Source organism: Penicillium rubens, assembly GCF_028828025.1.
Source record: "Penicillium rubens strain IBT 27055 chromosome Unknown utg000001l_segment0_segment0, whole genome shotgun sequence".
Lineage (NCBI taxonomy): Eukaryota > Fungi > Ascomycota > Eurotiomycetes > Eurotiales > Aspergillaceae > Penicillium > Penicillium rubens.
The window spans coordinates 6,275,114-6,289,751 of NW_026890599.1; the positions used below are offsets into that span (position 1 = coordinate 6,275,114).

A 14,638-nucleotide genomic window follows, 5' to 3' on the forward strand; every position below is an offset into this window, starting at 1 on the left:
ATGCACTACCAAAGACACTAGAAAGCGCACATCCATTGCAACAGTTCAATCTGTTCTTAGAGATCCGCAAGTCTCGGCAGGAGATATAGCAGCTCACATCCCAGGGTGAAGCTGTGCCTTTTTTGTTGCAGTTTCGACAATGAATTGCTACCTGTATCTGACATACCATCATGTGAGAAATATCCAGCCCATGGTATATCGACAGCACCAAGTAATGAAATCCAAAGTGCAGCATCTTAGCGACACGTCCGTTCTTTATAGACTTCCTCCTTCGCAGGCTCGACGGTCATCGTATTCCAGGCGAGCAAAGAGACGACCCGACACCACTTCAACTGAGACCGCTTCTTGAAGTCCCTTTGCAGTCTGCAAAATCTATATTGCGTGCACTTTCAGTGTTACATGAACAACCCCATTCAGGTAAGACTGGCTTAATCTTCATGGATTGGAAAAGAATTGACTAATCATTCTCAGAACCACTATTTCCTTTTGCACTATGGCATTCATTGTCGTTATAGCACATTCTATAGACCCATCGTTGGTGGAGGATATGCAACATTATGTGACAAATGTCACCCGTGTGTTAAGTGATATGGCTGCAAAGGGGAACGCAATGGCCCGCTTGCGGGAATAGAAGCTGACCCTCCTACAGAAAATGAAAGAAGCCGTCATCGGTAGAGAAACCGGGTGCCCAGGAAGACCTGATTTGACACCGTATCCTTCCAGTACTATACACGCCTTTTCACCATCCCAGTCGACGGGTGAATGGGCTGGAGCCTTCGGAGGATATTAGTGTAAACCATACGCAGATACTGAGTTTGGCTCAGCACCTGGATGTTTTGAGCTGCAGTGACTGGGACATCGATTTTGGGGTTGGGCGTGACTCGTGGATTTAGTACGAGTGGTGCTTCCACTATGTTCTGATTTATGTACAAGCGCCCAAGACAAAACCACTCTCACTCGTACGATCACCTTGTTCCACAACGAAAGCCATCGTTCCAGTGTAGTATGCGTTTCCCTCGACCAGAACAACGACACCGCTCCTGGCCGTCTGGGTATTGGGACCCTCTATCTTCACATCCTCGTCGACGATGTTTGCAACAAAGGCACCGGTGTTGAAATGGTTCGAGACAAGTGAGTTGTATGCCCATGCCTGACCACACTTCCTGGCTCCCTTGGCATGCGCTAGGGCCATACGAGCAGCCACGCATGACCCGGTCGGCGATCGATCGATTTGGTCCTCTGCGAAGAAGCAAAGACCGGTCTCTGCTCCCTCGACGCCATCAGGCTTGGAACCAATTTCATGGTCGACGACCATGACCGAGTAAAGGAAAGACAATCTCTGGTCCTCTGGGTGCTGCAATGCCTCAATGACGTGTGGCAGAGTGACCAGGTGCCTCTTCAACCTCTTCACAGCGAAAGTAACAGCTTCGAGGCTGAAGTTATGCAGCCCAGTCCGAAAACCAAGCTGACGAATATCCACAAGTGCATAGAACGCACCGCCATACGAGACATCGAGCCGAAGCGAGGTTTTATCACCGAGTTCTGGCCATGCGATCTCTCGCGGGATTGAGACTTCTAAGTCTTTCGCTGCGCAGTATGCGGGGGTAGACAGAAACCGGACCGGGCGGGAGGAATCTGATTTCTGGCCGTCGGCGGAGGTAGGAACCACAACCCGAACCAGGCCACAGGGCGCGTGGATATTGACTTTGACCTCGAGCGCGGTCAAATTAGGCTTCAATTCATTTCGCTGCGGGAAGACAGTCAAGTCGTGGGTGTCAACTAGGAAACGCCCGAGGGCGATCGTTGCATGGCCACACATTGTCGAGAATCCACCATTATGCGTAAACAAGGTGCCGATGTGCGCCTCGCCTGATTGGACAAGCTCCGTCTCTGGAATAATAATCGCACCGTACATGTCGTAGTGGCCGCGTGGTTCCAACATGATTCGTTTGCGAATGTGATCATATTGGCTCTTGGCTTGGTCTCGTTGCTCCAAGAGAGTGCCGTTCAGCGTGGGGAATCCAGAATAGATGATGCGGGTGGGCTCTCCAGTGGTGTGCATGTCAATGCACTTGATGACCTCCCCGGAAGGGGTCTGTTCGAGTTGGCGAGCGACATCCATGGCGTTTGTGTGATGCGGAAATATAAATTTCCACGAGCTGCGTAGGTTGGATGAACGGTATGTTCGATCACTTCGACATCGAGAGCGAGGTCCCACGTTCGGATGCCTCCGCCGACCAGCCATCCGAACATCCCACTTGGGCCAACGGGGCCGACCTCGGAGGCAATAACCTGCGATATACAATGTAATAACGGATATGCGAACTAAACTTCATAATACCTCTCATTGTGCTCTGTCGCATCTTCAAATCTGGTTTTCGACGCCCGCTTGAAGTGACAACGCTCATCCCCACCGACCATACTATGTCCAATATCCTCCTCAGCCTTTCATCGGAACAAGTTCGCCGAATTTTGAACTCTCTCGGGCAGACTTTGAGCCTTTATTCCAAAGAGCAACTATCAGACGACCCCAAGTTGCCTACGTCAACCACACCGGAGCAGTATTGTGACAAAACACAATGATACGACTTTAGTGATGCCTTCATCGGACGCCACAAATACGGGAGTTAGGATCGTTACTCTGCCTCACGGTGGATCAGCTACGGGTGTCATTTTGGTTATGGAGCCCACCGCCAGGTCATGGGAATGTTAAACGCTGCCGAAGTCACCGCATTCCAGACGGCATTAAGCATTACGACCCTCCTTCTGGTGACACACATCCCCAAGAAGAACATCGTTTGTTTCGGACCTGGTCAGTAAGTTGAGTGGGATGTCCGCCTCGCACTCCTTCTGGCACCAAGCGAGGTCCAAAACATCACGGTCTTCAATAGAGGCCAGTCTCGCTTGTACCAGTCAGAGAAAGATACAAGTGCTTCTCTACCCACCCGCTACCCCCACGTCAACTTCCGGCTTGTTTCCAGAGAGGTGACCCCCGACTTTGATACTATGGTTCAGCTAAGCCTCATCTGGGCAGATGTGGTCTTCTGCTGCACACCATCCATTGAACCACTTTTTGCACCCCGAGACCTGGCTTCCTCGCCTAAGCCTAGGTCTATCGGCTCTTACAAGCCCCATATACAGGAAACTGAAACACTGCTTCCAGTGGGCAGATCTTTGTTGACTCCAAAGACGCATGCCTACAAGAGCCCGGGGAGCCAATCACTGCAAACGTGAAGCCCGACCAATTGGCAGAAATCGGCGTGTTTCTCGCTTCAGGCAAAGGTCTTGGAATGCCATCTACAGGAAATATAATCTTCAAATGCGATGGAATTGGTAACATGGATCTTGCGATCAAGAGGGGTTTGCTTGATATTGCAAACAGGGCGGCCACTGGATAAACTGTAGCTAACCTTGGAGACAATCGAGCCAGTGAACTATGGTATTCCATAATATTCATGCTGTTGAGAAGGCCACAGTTTGAAGGATCGTGGCCATGAGCCGTACACGGATCATTCGATCCATGTTCGGACTACCGAAATTGGACATCTGCCCGATTGGATCTCGTTTGGCAAATTAGGAAGGTGGCGGTGTAGCTGTCTAAGGATCATGATACATTGTCTTCAAGTTCGTGGTCAACGTGTTTCTTGGCCGAGTTTTTGTCGAGCTAAGAAAATTCTGTCAGCGGAGTACACCGTGAGAACCAGACGTCTCATACCTTATAGACGAGCCAAATATAGCCGAACATAACGACAGAACAGACAATTAGTGCTATGGAGCCCTTTTTCCAATACGGAGTGTCAGTGGCCGAGTAAAATATAATACCCCAAAAGGTCCACAGCACCATGGAGCCAATGTTCATTGCGAAAAGGGTCACACTGCGCACGGCATCATCCCCGCTCCGCTGCAAGATGACATTTGCCCAGCCAAAAATGAGTGGGTTGACCATATATGCGGTGCCAGCGAGATAAAAAGCAAAGAAGGTACCCGTGAAAGACAAGCTCGGTACGACAAGCATGCTACCAACGACGATTTGTAGAAGGCAGGCCAAGATCGCCATTGGGACTCGCTTGCCAGTGACGTCCATATGCCAAGCTGCGACCATATTAGCCACGATGCCTACAGCTTGAATCCCGAGAGGATAGGTATTGATGTTGGTCTGCGTGAAATGGGTCTGGTAATGCTTCAGCCAGAGCAGGAAGTTATTCTGCAAGGGAAACGCCTCAAGGGTGGCACAGACGGGTGACCAGAAAAACAATATCCAACTTGATTAAAAGGTCAGCGTGGATTGATTTCGAAAAAGAAAAGGCATCACCTACAAGGTTGGGGTTAAAAAGACGCGCTTAAACAGCGACAACGGCATAATGTTATGGCCGTCCTTTTTGATACGAGGAAGTCTTGTGATGGCAAGCCGCTTCTCATCTGCAGTGAGATATTTTGCCTGGGTGGTTTCGGGGATGTCGGGAAAGTAGAGGAAGCCAAAGATCGCAATCGGCAGAGTAATGATGCCATCTGTGTGGCCCTTGGTCAGCAGCCTATTCCCAAATCTAAAGGGGGGAAATAGATAGACCCTACCGATGAGGAAAACCCATTGCCAGCCTCCGAGGTTGGCCATGCCAACCATGCCTTTATGAATGGCAGCCATCATGACGCCGGCAAACATTGTACCCACCTGACCAGATGCCGTGAAGAGTGCAGTGCGCTTCGCAATCTCGTCAGATTTATACCATGCTCCAATGATGTACATTGTCCCTGGGTAGGTGCTGCCCTCGGTCACTCCCAAGAAAAATCGGATCACGCATAGCTGCGTTACAGTCTTCACTGCTGCACTGGCCATCTGTAGTATGTTGTTAGGAAGGCTACCGAAGGGTGATCATCGAGCTTACTGTCAAGCCAGCCCAAATGACAACCATCAAGGGGAACCAAATGCGAGGCGGCACTCGTTGAATAATAATCCCATGGGGCAGCTGCCCAACAGCCATTCTACAAAGACAAAAGATAACAGTCAGTAATTGAACCTGAATCATCAGGATTCACAATTAACATACCCCGCAATAGTTACGGAGAGAACGGTGTTGTAGTCATGACCACTCATATTGAGAGCCTCCCGAAGCCCGGCAACCTGCAATGTAAATACTTTATTAGCTAGCCACGGCCTACGTGCAGTGTTGTCATCCCAAACCCGCATCATGAAGGAAATAGAGGTGCTCACATAGGCATTGGCGAAAGCCGCGCGATCTGTGAAGGCGAAATTGTAAGCTAACCAGATCGACCGACGGTATTCGAATGATCATACCGAGGAAATTAAAAAAGTAACTTAAGCAGCAGTAGGTCTGTGGGCGCAATTAGGAGGTTTCTTCCCAAAGATTAAATGTTTAGACTCACGAGTATGTAGAAATCTAATCAAATGTTAACCTTTGAGCCTCTCTTCAACTTTTCAACTTGTAGGCAGACCTCGAGAATCGTACCGAGTTTTTGAACAAGCCGTCGCTCCTCTTCTGTCTCCGCAGTAGCGCCTAGGAAAAACCCTTAGAAGAGACGAGTCAGTGGAATTCCACAAATGAGTAGTCAAATATGACGCACTCCTGATTCGGGCCCCGAGTGAAATATTCCGATCCTGCATGATGAAAATTCAACTGCAATCGGATGTTGAGCACGCTGAGGAAGAGTAAAAGTCTGACCGAGACATTTTGAATCCATTCAAGGACAAGCCAAGTCCTCCAGGGCCTCATTTGATCTGATAAACTTCCGCTTAGGCCTTGGCATATTGAAAAGTTTGGAGAGGGGGAACAGATAAGATTGATAATTTTTAGGAACACGAGGTGACTTGCACAGGTCAATGATTGAAGCCGGCATTGCATAAAATAACCTTAGGATACCCTCCCAATAATTCGATATACATTCAAGATGCACAAGACATCTACAAATGGTATCCTTCGTTCCTTGTGCTGCGAGCGTTTCCCCGAGATCCAGAGGGTTCGGATACTCTTCTGGGACAAGTTTGAGTCATCCCCACCTTTATGGGCCAATTGAATTCCCCTAAAAAACCTAAGGATAAACTAAGAGAGTGGACGTACTTGGCGGTGATTCAAATTTTGTCATGCCGCCTTAGCTCATGAAGCTTCTTTGTATAGCTTTAGGGGGGGAAAGGGAGAGAAACAAACCCTAATAAAGCTGGACAGGAAGGATAAAAGACCAAACGGAGGTATAGGTCAAACCCCCGTTTCCCACAATTAGTGATGCCTTAATGCCTGGCTTCGGCCTCGGTGCCTGAATAAAACTGACAGAAGAATTAAAATAACTAACTAGTACAAATTATTTTACATTGTAACTACCTAGGTAGTTACATATGTAGTTATAGACCGGTGGAACTTAACTAAGGAGTGGTCAAGAACCAGGCCAAAAATCAGGCATTAAGGCATCATTCGTTGTCAAAGTAATGGCGATTTACTGCTAGGCCCAAGCAAAAAGGGTATCAGCATACAGCCTAGGCCTCAGAATTTCTTCTCCATGCAAGAGTTTATCTCCAAGTACATTCATTCTCGGGATTTCCCACGGATTTAGCACCGCGATGGTAATCAATCAGAGTGACGTCCAGGGATATATCCATGCATTCATAGAGAATGAGTCAAACGAGTCACGTCTACGTCCAAGTTAGTACATTGAACCCGGTCCCACAATGTCTACTTAATCTATTCAGAATCTTCCATTCAGTTCATTTCCATCCACAAGAGGATAGGGATTATCCTTCTCTGTTATTATCGCACCATGTCACTCTTAGAAGCTCTTCACCGTGGCATTAGACCTGTCGCTTCGTCTATCGTGCCTCCCGAGCCAGAGCTGAACCCCACAACCCCAGCCGAACATGTTCTAGACACGGAGATTTCTGTAGGAGACACCTTGACGCCTACAGATGGCCAACCTGTTTTTGAACGGGCGCTGCCTAGTCGGACGACCAAATCGCGTCGAGTGGTCATCACTGCGCTGCTCATTCTGGCTAACCTTGTACAGGTATAGTCAAGATCATCAATCTTCTTTAAGAAGAAACAATACTGACGATAGTAGATGACAGTCAATTTTGCAGGCATTGCTGGAGGAAGCACCTTGAGTGAAACATTGGATGTTAACGATACCTACGCCTCGTGGATTGCTGCTAGCTATGCGTAAGGCACAGGGCATCGAGGCCTTCATAATATACTGCCTCACTAACACAATACAGTCTAACCCAAGGTACCTTTGTGTTAGTTAGTGGTCGATTGGGAGATGTTTATGGCCACCGGGAACTCGTACTAGCCGGGGGTGCCTGGCTCACCATCTGCACCCTGGCGAATGCCTTCTGTAACAACTTCTTCGCCTTTGTGACGATGCGGGCTCTAGCTGGTCTTGGAGGGGCGTTAATCATGCCTAACGCGGTGGCTATGATATCCAGCACCAATCCCCCCGGTCGCGTGCGAAATTTCAGTCTTGGACTCTTTGGTGCGTCGGCACCAGTAGGAGGGTATCTCGGGGCCTTGCTCTTAGGTGCCTTTCTAGAGCGGACAGAGTGGAAGTGGTTTTTTATCTTCATGTAAGTGACCCGTTCAGGCCACGGGTGCTCCTGGACTAGGGCGTAAGTGCTAAAAATTCCTTGATGACACAGTGCCTGCCTTGGTGTCATCATATTCACTCCGCTCTGGGCGTTGAGTCCGCGAGAACCACCGGTCGATCGACGCGGGAAAGTCGACTGTGTGGGATCGGCTCTTGGAACAAGCTCGTTGATCCTGTTCAACTTTGTCTGGAAGTAAGTTGTTGAGAGCAAACCGAAAGGTTGTATATTAACATATCCCCAGTCAAGCACCGAGTGTCGGCTGGTCAACCCCTTATGAGATTGTTCACCTGATCAGCTCAATGATGTTATTCGGGTGTTTCTTGCTCTGGGAAAGAAACTACGCGGCAGAGCCCATCATGCCACTCGATATCTTCAAAGCTCCATCCTTCTTCATGCTGCTCCTGGTCGTGCTTCTGAATTATATGGCCGTGGGAACCTTGATCTGGTACCAGGTCCTATGGCTCCAAAAGGTCTGGCACTGGTCTCCCCTGCAATTTGCCGTGGGCTGGACCCCATTCGTGATCTGTGCCACGGGCGCAGCCTGTCTCGCGGCGTGGATGATCCCGCGAATGGCAGCACAATGCATCCTGGCTATTGGAACCGTCACAATCTTAATATCCAATGTCCTCATGGCGACCGTGCCAATTCATCAATCCTACTGGCCCCAAATCTTTCCTTCCGTAGTCCTCTTCTCATTCTGCCCGGACTTTGTGTACACGGCCGGCCAAATTATTGCCAGCAACTCTGTCCGCCGAAATCAGCAGGGGATTGCTGCGTCCGTCATTGGCACACTGAATCTATACGGGAACAGTCTCGGACTGGGGTTTGCATCCACCATCGAGGTGCAAATTGCCCGCCGGTCGGGTAGCCAAATCATGGGATATCGAGCGGCACTTTTCTTCGGTGTCGCCATCAGTGCTGTAGCACTTATACTTGATGTGTGCTTTGTTCGACTGGTCAAAGATGATCGGGAAGGCTGGCATGAGGATGATCATATGGAGGAAATTGAACTGACGGAGCAAGCCGAAGCCTCTGGTGTCCATCTACCCAATGTAAACCACTAGGAACTAGGGGAAACCGGGAAAATGTCGGTAGACCGAACGTGGGGTGACAGACAAATGCCGGTTGAGCTTAGACTGTAAAAAGCCTCAGCAAGTGGAGAGAAGGTCGAGAATCTATTTGTCAAACTTTTTCTCGGATGACGTCCACGATACACCAAGCCGTATGCCCCCGGTTTGACATGGATGTCGGATGTTGTGTATATGCTTCCCCACGTTATGTTGAACTCAGTTTACCATGGCCTCCCAGGTTTGCGGGGATATGATCTCAGCAATGAGTTCGGTGAGAGAAAGGAGGAAGGGAAAGTAAAAAAAAAAACTGCGGAGAGGCGGGGAAATTGTATGGGATTGGCCATAAGCCGTATTCCGAGCTTGGATTCCGAGTGGGTATCGGCTTTTCTGGCTTTTCTAGTTTCTCTGACTCTGCTGGCGTCGTTTCGTTGGCCGGTTTCTTCCGTTTTCCTTGGTCTTTTGTGGGGAATTTCGGTATTTTTCTGGTGTCCCGTGGGTTGTGAAGTCCGAGAGCCCGTGAAGACCGCGATCCCGTGACCTCAGACCCCTAAAAATGTTCCCGTGCCGACGCGACAACCACGGGGTGAACTTTCCCCCCTCACATTCCACTTTTATTCATATCCAATCAGATACCTCCCTCGGAATGTTTGCTCTTCTCGGATGCCGAGTCGGTGAGCTCCACCGTGCGCCCCCCGCGTATGTTGTACGATGGACATACCATGGGGCGTGGGGGTACTGGGGAAAAATACTAGCGTGGGATGAACCATGAGAAAGGTTTTTGGTTCCTCTTAAAATGCAAGAATCTGCTCTTTCCTGATCTCCCCGGATTATCTGGCATTGCTTACCATCACACATATAAACAATGGCAGACGATATCTCACGGGTGAACCGTGACCAAATAGAGGTCGAGGCCGAGAAGGAACGGGTTGAAAATGTCGAACACATTGCCCAACCAAAGCAAGATGGCCTACCTCAGATGGACCCAGCTCGCCGGATTGTTGTCGAGAAACAGCTTAAGCGCAAGCTCGATGCCCGGTGCAGTTTGTTCGTCGCGATCTACAGTGAGTGCCCTCTTTTCCAGTGTTCCATCTGTATATACATAGACAGCATGTGACTGATCACGTGGATTTCGAAAAGTCATGAACTACCTCGATAGGAACAATATGGCTGCGGCTCGCCTTCAGGGTCTGCAGGAGGATCTGAGCCTGAGCAACACCGAGTACTCGACATGTTTGAGTATCCTCTACGTCGGGTACATCATCATGCAGGTACCTTCCAACATGTTCATCAACCGCATCAGCCGGCCCTCGCTCTACATTGCCTTGGCTATGTTATTGTGGGGTCTCATCTCCACCTTGTCTGGCAACACCAAGAACTTTGGTCACATGGTGGCTGTTCGTTTCCTGCTGGGTTTCATCGAGGCAGCCTTCCTGCCCGGTGCCTTGCTCATCCTCTCCAAGTGGTACACACGCCGCGAATTGACTACCCGGAACGCCATCCTGTTCTGTGGTAACCTCATCTCTAATGCATTCTCTGCACTCGTTGGTGCCGGTGTCCTGTCCAACATGCAAGGCGTCATGGGCCATGCTGCGTGGCGCTGGCTTTTCTGGATTGAAGGCGCGGTGACTATGTTCCTTGCCATCCTTGCCGCCTTGATCTTGCCCGATCTGCCGCACAATGCACGCGGATTCACTGAGGAAGAGCGTCAGGTTGCGCAACTTCGCATGATCGAGGATGTCGGCGAGGCTGACACCGATAGTGAAGAACTTGGTGCCTTTGGCGGTCTGATTATGGCTCTCAAAGACTCCAAGATCTATGTGATGATGTTCACATTCGTAGCATACGTGGTCGGGCTGAGCTTCAATGCTTTCTTCGTATGTGTTTCCCTATCAAGCAATCGACTGGGACCTTGTACTGACTTGCTTCATAGCCTACCCTTACTGGTACTCTCGGATTCGGGTATGTCCCGACTCTGCTGATGAGCGCACCTCCCTGGGTCTTCTCCTGCATTGTCTCCGTCATCAACGCATGGCACGCGGACAAAACACAAGAAAAGGTCTGGCACATCTTGGGCCCTATCGCCATGGGTGCCGTTGGTTTCATCATCTGCATGGCCACCAGCAACGTCGCAGCCCGCTACGTCGCACTATTCCTGCAAGCCGGTTCCTACGCGGGATTCATTGTATTCTACTCTTGGATCAGTTCCTCATTCCCCCGCCCCCCGGCCAAGCGAGCTGTTGCCATTGCCATGATCAACGCCTTCAGTCAACTGGGCAATGTTGCTGGTTCGTATGTTTGGGACTTGGATGAGAATGGGTTCCGCTCCAGCTACGGAATCGTGTTGGCCATGTTCGGTGTCACTGTCGGCGGATGCTGGTATTTCCGCTGGATGCTGCAGGGCTTGAACAAGCAGCTCGAGGAGGGTGAGCTTGCCGATGTTGGTAGAGAGGGGTCAACCGAGAACGATATCCTCGAACACCCAGACGAGTCGCTACGTATGCGCAAGGGTTTCAGGTATCTCGTTTAAGTGTTTCATTATGCGAACGACGTGTTCTCAGGGTCTTTGTCGAGATCCCATAGTCAGCACCAGAACTTAGGTTCCTCAACAATTTCATTGCACTCAATGCGACCATGCAATCAATTAGTCATCTCACTCTGTACCCAATCATTGTCGACAAATCATAAGACATTGAAAGTTCTATCCATTTCCGCTTTAACCACGCCAGTGGACCAATACCGACTCCCTAGTCTTACGATAATTTCCCGCTAGGTGAGAATTCTTGAAAATATGCATCTTGTACGGTGCACATCCAAAAGGTATGAGAAAGCTACAGTGTGTATTTTTGGCTACTATAATTTCACCGTTCAAACAAGACATAGCAGCGAGATTGATAATCAGCCCAGAAAACAAAAGAAGACCGCCGCTATTCTTTATCTTTGTCTTGGCTCAGAATCTAGTTCTATCGGTCCTCCCGCACCAAATTGCGGTACTGATTGTTAGGATCCTGTTCCTCTTCTTCCGCCGATGGAATCGTCTTCTTCACGCGGCAAGGAGTGCCAACGGCAACAGAGAACGGCGGGATATCCTTGGTGACAACAGATCCGGCTCCAATTGTTGAGCCTTGGCCGATTCGCACGCCGGGAAGGATAATCACATTACTTCCTATCCAGCAGTCGTCTTCGATAAAGATCGGATGGCCGAACTCAACGAACTTGCGACGAGAAAGAATGCTAGTATCATGGCCAGCAGTGATGATACTAACTCCGGTGCCAATCTGTACACGGTCCCCAATAACAACCAGGCTGGTGTCTAGTATAGTAACGCTAGGAATTGTTAGTAGATGTTAATGAGACACGGACAGAAAGAAGCATGACTCACTTCCAGTTGAAGAAGCAATCCTTCCCGATCATAATGTTGCATCCGTAGTCTGGCAAAAACGGTGGCTCGATAAAAGTTCCATCTCCAACCTTGCCGACGAGATTCCGCAATAACTCAAGACGCTTGTCGCCGATCTTGTCATAGGTCACGGTCTTTGTGTCCAGGTTGTTAAAGTCTGCGGCACGACCCCGGCACAGATGCCGCGCCTCCAGGAGTTTCGGGACGTTGGGGTTGTACCTAAACAGTTAACAACAGGCTCGTAAAGCTGTAAGTATATTGTGAATGATATGTACATACATCATCCCGGATACCATACGCTCATAATCTTCGCAGAAGGGCACTCCTGCCAGTCCCCGAGCTAGCTCGATGATTTCAGGGCGTTTCTCAATGGCTGCCATTTTTAATAAATTGTCAATAAAGACCTGAAAACACCCGTGGACAGGACCGTATAATCAGAGAGGGGATACCACGAGATATATGGACCGGAACCCGTGACAGGCGGGGTGATGTCCCGACAATTCGCCGGGGGAACGCCAAGAAATGGCGGGCCTTCCTATTTGGGTATAACTGCCAATTTATACCCTATATAAGCATCGATAGTGTCTACCTAGGTAGGTATAATCGGGTACTCTCTAAATATAGTACGTTCGCTATATCATGAGTACTTGTACAGGATCCACAGTGTACCTTGGTACTATGTTTCAAACTTGCGAATGCGGTTATCTGCTAGAAGGCCATATTTTGTAGAATGTCGGAATCCCCTAGTTTTCTAGATATTTGAATTTCTTCCCTGTCGGATTGACTCTCAAGTATAATCTACCGACTTATGATGTACATTAACTTTGTCCGCATCGAGCGTTTCGCGTCGCACAGCATCAACATCAAATGCAGCCCTGCTGTGGAATATCGTTTCCATCTCTTCAAGACTTTTCCCTTTCGTCTCTTTGACAAAGAAGAAGACAATTATCGCCATGATAATATCGAGGACTGCGTAGAAGAGGAAAACGTAACTGCCCCAGGAATCCATCATGTAGCGCGTCACCAGCGAGAAAAGGAAGTTGAAAAGCCATTGTGTCGATACTGCGACCGAGGTTCCGACCGCCCGAATCCGCGTTGGGAAGATCTACCATGCTAGTTAGTGGTGGAACTGGTGATAGACGAGCATGGGATTACTTACCTCGGCGGTGTATGGCCACGGCAATGGGCCCCAACTGAATTGGTAGATGGAGTTGGTCAAGAAAATCATAGCCACCATGCCAATGCCAGCCGGGGTGGCTTTTGCGTCGGGCGCTGGTGTGGTTTCCTTGACGACTGTGACAATGATGAAGCACCCAGCCATCAAGAGAGCTGAAATCCAAAGGGTCGGCTTGCGACCCCACATTTCGGAGAAGAACAAGATGTAGATGCCAACAGTGATGAACTTCTCGGCGCCAAAAAGACCAGTGATGAGAAGGGATTGGTTGGTGTCGTTGCCAACTAGCAGCTTGAAGAACTGCGGGCCGAAGTAAGCCAGCGCGGTCATACCAGTGCACTGCTGACCACAAAACATGAAAAAGGCGAGTAGCAATCTGTAGCGGTTTGCGGGCTCGAGAAGTTCGCGCTTATTAAAGCCCTCTGTTGCTCGTAGTTCTTCCTCCAGTCCCACTCGAATTTCGTTGAACTCTGCCTTCACTTCGGGTCCTACACAGCGAAGATTAGCCATGTCCCACATCTCTGGGGTATATATCCCTACCTTCACTGGCTCTCATCCATTTTAGGCTTTCCCACGCTTCATCGAAACGGCCTTTTTTGGCCAACCAGCGTACACTTTCGGGCATAGCACACAGACCCAGTCCAAGCACTCCAGCTGGCACCATCTGGAGACCAACGGGAATCTGCCATTGCTTTGAAGAGACGGGCAATGTAATCTTCACCGCATAGTCAATCCAGTAGCTTAACATCACACCTAGTGCGAAGAGCCACTGCATCCCTGATCCGAGCTTGCCTCGAATTTCCTTAGGTGCCATTTCGGCGTTGTATGCTGGCACGACCGCAGTGCCTGCACCGAGACCGAGACCAGCGACAAACCTCCCAATATAGAAGCAAGCGAGGGAGTGTGATGGCACCACCTGCAGAACCACACCGAGGCAGAACACAATCATGGCTGCTTGCACTGTTTTCTTTCGCCCGTACCGTTCGGACACCGAGAAGATCGCTAAGGCGGCTAGGAATGCGCCTACATTTTGCAAGCTTACCATCACAGCGCTGACGGTTGTGTGGTCCTTGTACCCAAAATCGTTGATGTAAGACTTGAACTCGAGGATACCACCTATCCACCAAGACGGTTAGTAAATGATCCCTAACCAACTGGGCTTTCATTTTCACTTACCGACAATTCCAGTATCATATCCAAACAGGAAGCCAGCTGTGCAGACAAAATATCCAAAGAAATACGCTCGGAAGGCCCCGAGCCTGGTTCCTGGTAACCCCATGATGTGCGACGTAGTACTCACAGACTACGAGACACGGGTGGGAAGAGAGGATGAGAAACCTTGAGGGGGTAAAAAGGAAAAAGCACCCGAGGCGTATCTCGAAGCCTTTAAATCTAAGCTTCGCAGGGGTTGA

The 14,638-nt window shown here is 49.6% G+C and overlaps 7 protein-coding genes across 7 annotated transcripts; 3 read left to right on the forward strand and 4 right to left on the reverse strand.

Moving 5' to 3' along the window:
- Positions 1-922: 922 nt before the first annotated feature.
- Positions 923-2,122, reverse strand: N7525_002421 (putative proline racemase; the record flags this gene model as incomplete). The annotated part of the gene is made up of 1 exon (XM_002556885.1): positions 923-2,122. One exon carries the CDS (start codon positions 2,120-2,122, stop codon positions 923-925), a length of 1,200 nt encoding a protein of 399 aa, XP_002556931.1.
- A 578-nt stretch (positions 2,123-2,700) lies between these two features.
- N7525_002422 (uncharacterized protein) lies at positions 2,701-3,398 on the forward strand (the record flags this gene model as incomplete). Its single annotated transcript, XM_061212309.1, has 3 exons — positions 2,701-2,816; positions 2,892-3,110; positions 3,164-3,398. 3 exons carry the CDS (start codon positions 2,701-2,703, stop codon positions 3,396-3,398), a joined length of 570 nt encoding a protein of 189 aa, XP_061071535.1.
- Positions 3,399-3,604: 206 nt separating this feature from the next.
- N7525_002423 (uncharacterized protein) lies at positions 3,605-5,217 on the reverse strand (the record flags this gene model as incomplete). The annotated part of the gene is made up of 7 exons (XM_061212310.1): positions 3,605-3,664; positions 3,716-4,262; positions 4,317-4,509; positions 4,573-4,834; positions 4,884-4,980; positions 5,046-5,153; positions 5,210-5,217. 7 exons carry the CDS (start codon positions 5,215-5,217, stop codon positions 3,605-3,607), a joined length of 1,275 nt encoding a protein of 424 aa, XP_061071536.1.
- A 1,548-nt stretch (positions 5,218-6,765) lies between these two features.
- On the forward strand, positions 6,766-8,649 carry N7525_002424 (uncharacterized protein; the record flags this gene model as incomplete). The annotated part of the gene is made up of 5 exons (XM_061212311.1): positions 6,766-7,008; positions 7,063-7,160; positions 7,217-7,564; positions 7,637-7,777; positions 7,827-8,649. 5 exons carry the CDS (start codon positions 6,766-6,768, stop codon positions 8,647-8,649), a joined length of 1,653 nt encoding a protein of 550 aa, XP_061071537.1.
- An 868-nt stretch (positions 8,650-9,517) lies between these two features.
- N7525_002425 (uncharacterized protein) lies at positions 9,518-11,182 on the forward strand (the record flags this gene model as incomplete). The annotated part of the gene is made up of 3 exons (XM_002556882.1): positions 9,518-9,716; positions 9,793-10,529; positions 10,586-11,182. 3 exons carry the CDS (start codon positions 9,518-9,520, stop codon positions 11,180-11,182), a joined length of 1,533 nt encoding a protein of 510 aa, XP_002556928.1.
- A 433-nt stretch (positions 11,183-11,615) lies between these two features.
- N7525_002426 (sugar O-acetyltransferase) lies at positions 11,616-12,432 on the reverse strand (the record flags this gene model as incomplete). Its single annotated transcript, XM_002556881.1, has 3 exons — positions 11,616-11,979; positions 12,035-12,271; positions 12,332-12,432. 3 exons carry the CDS (start codon positions 12,430-12,432, stop codon positions 11,616-11,618), a joined length of 702 nt encoding a protein of 233 aa, XP_002556927.1.
- A 407-nt stretch (positions 12,433-12,839) lies between these two features.
- Positions 12,840-14,505, reverse strand: N7525_002427 (sugar porter family MFS transporter; the record flags this gene model as incomplete). Its single annotated transcript, XM_061212312.1, has 4 exons — positions 12,840-13,157; positions 13,212-13,714; positions 13,767-14,342; positions 14,403-14,505. The coding sequence occupies 4 exons, from the start codon at positions 14,503-14,505 to the stop codon at positions 12,840-12,842; spliced, it is 1,500 nt and encodes a 499-aa protein (XP_061071538.1).
- Positions 14,506-14,638: the final 133 nt, after the last annotated feature.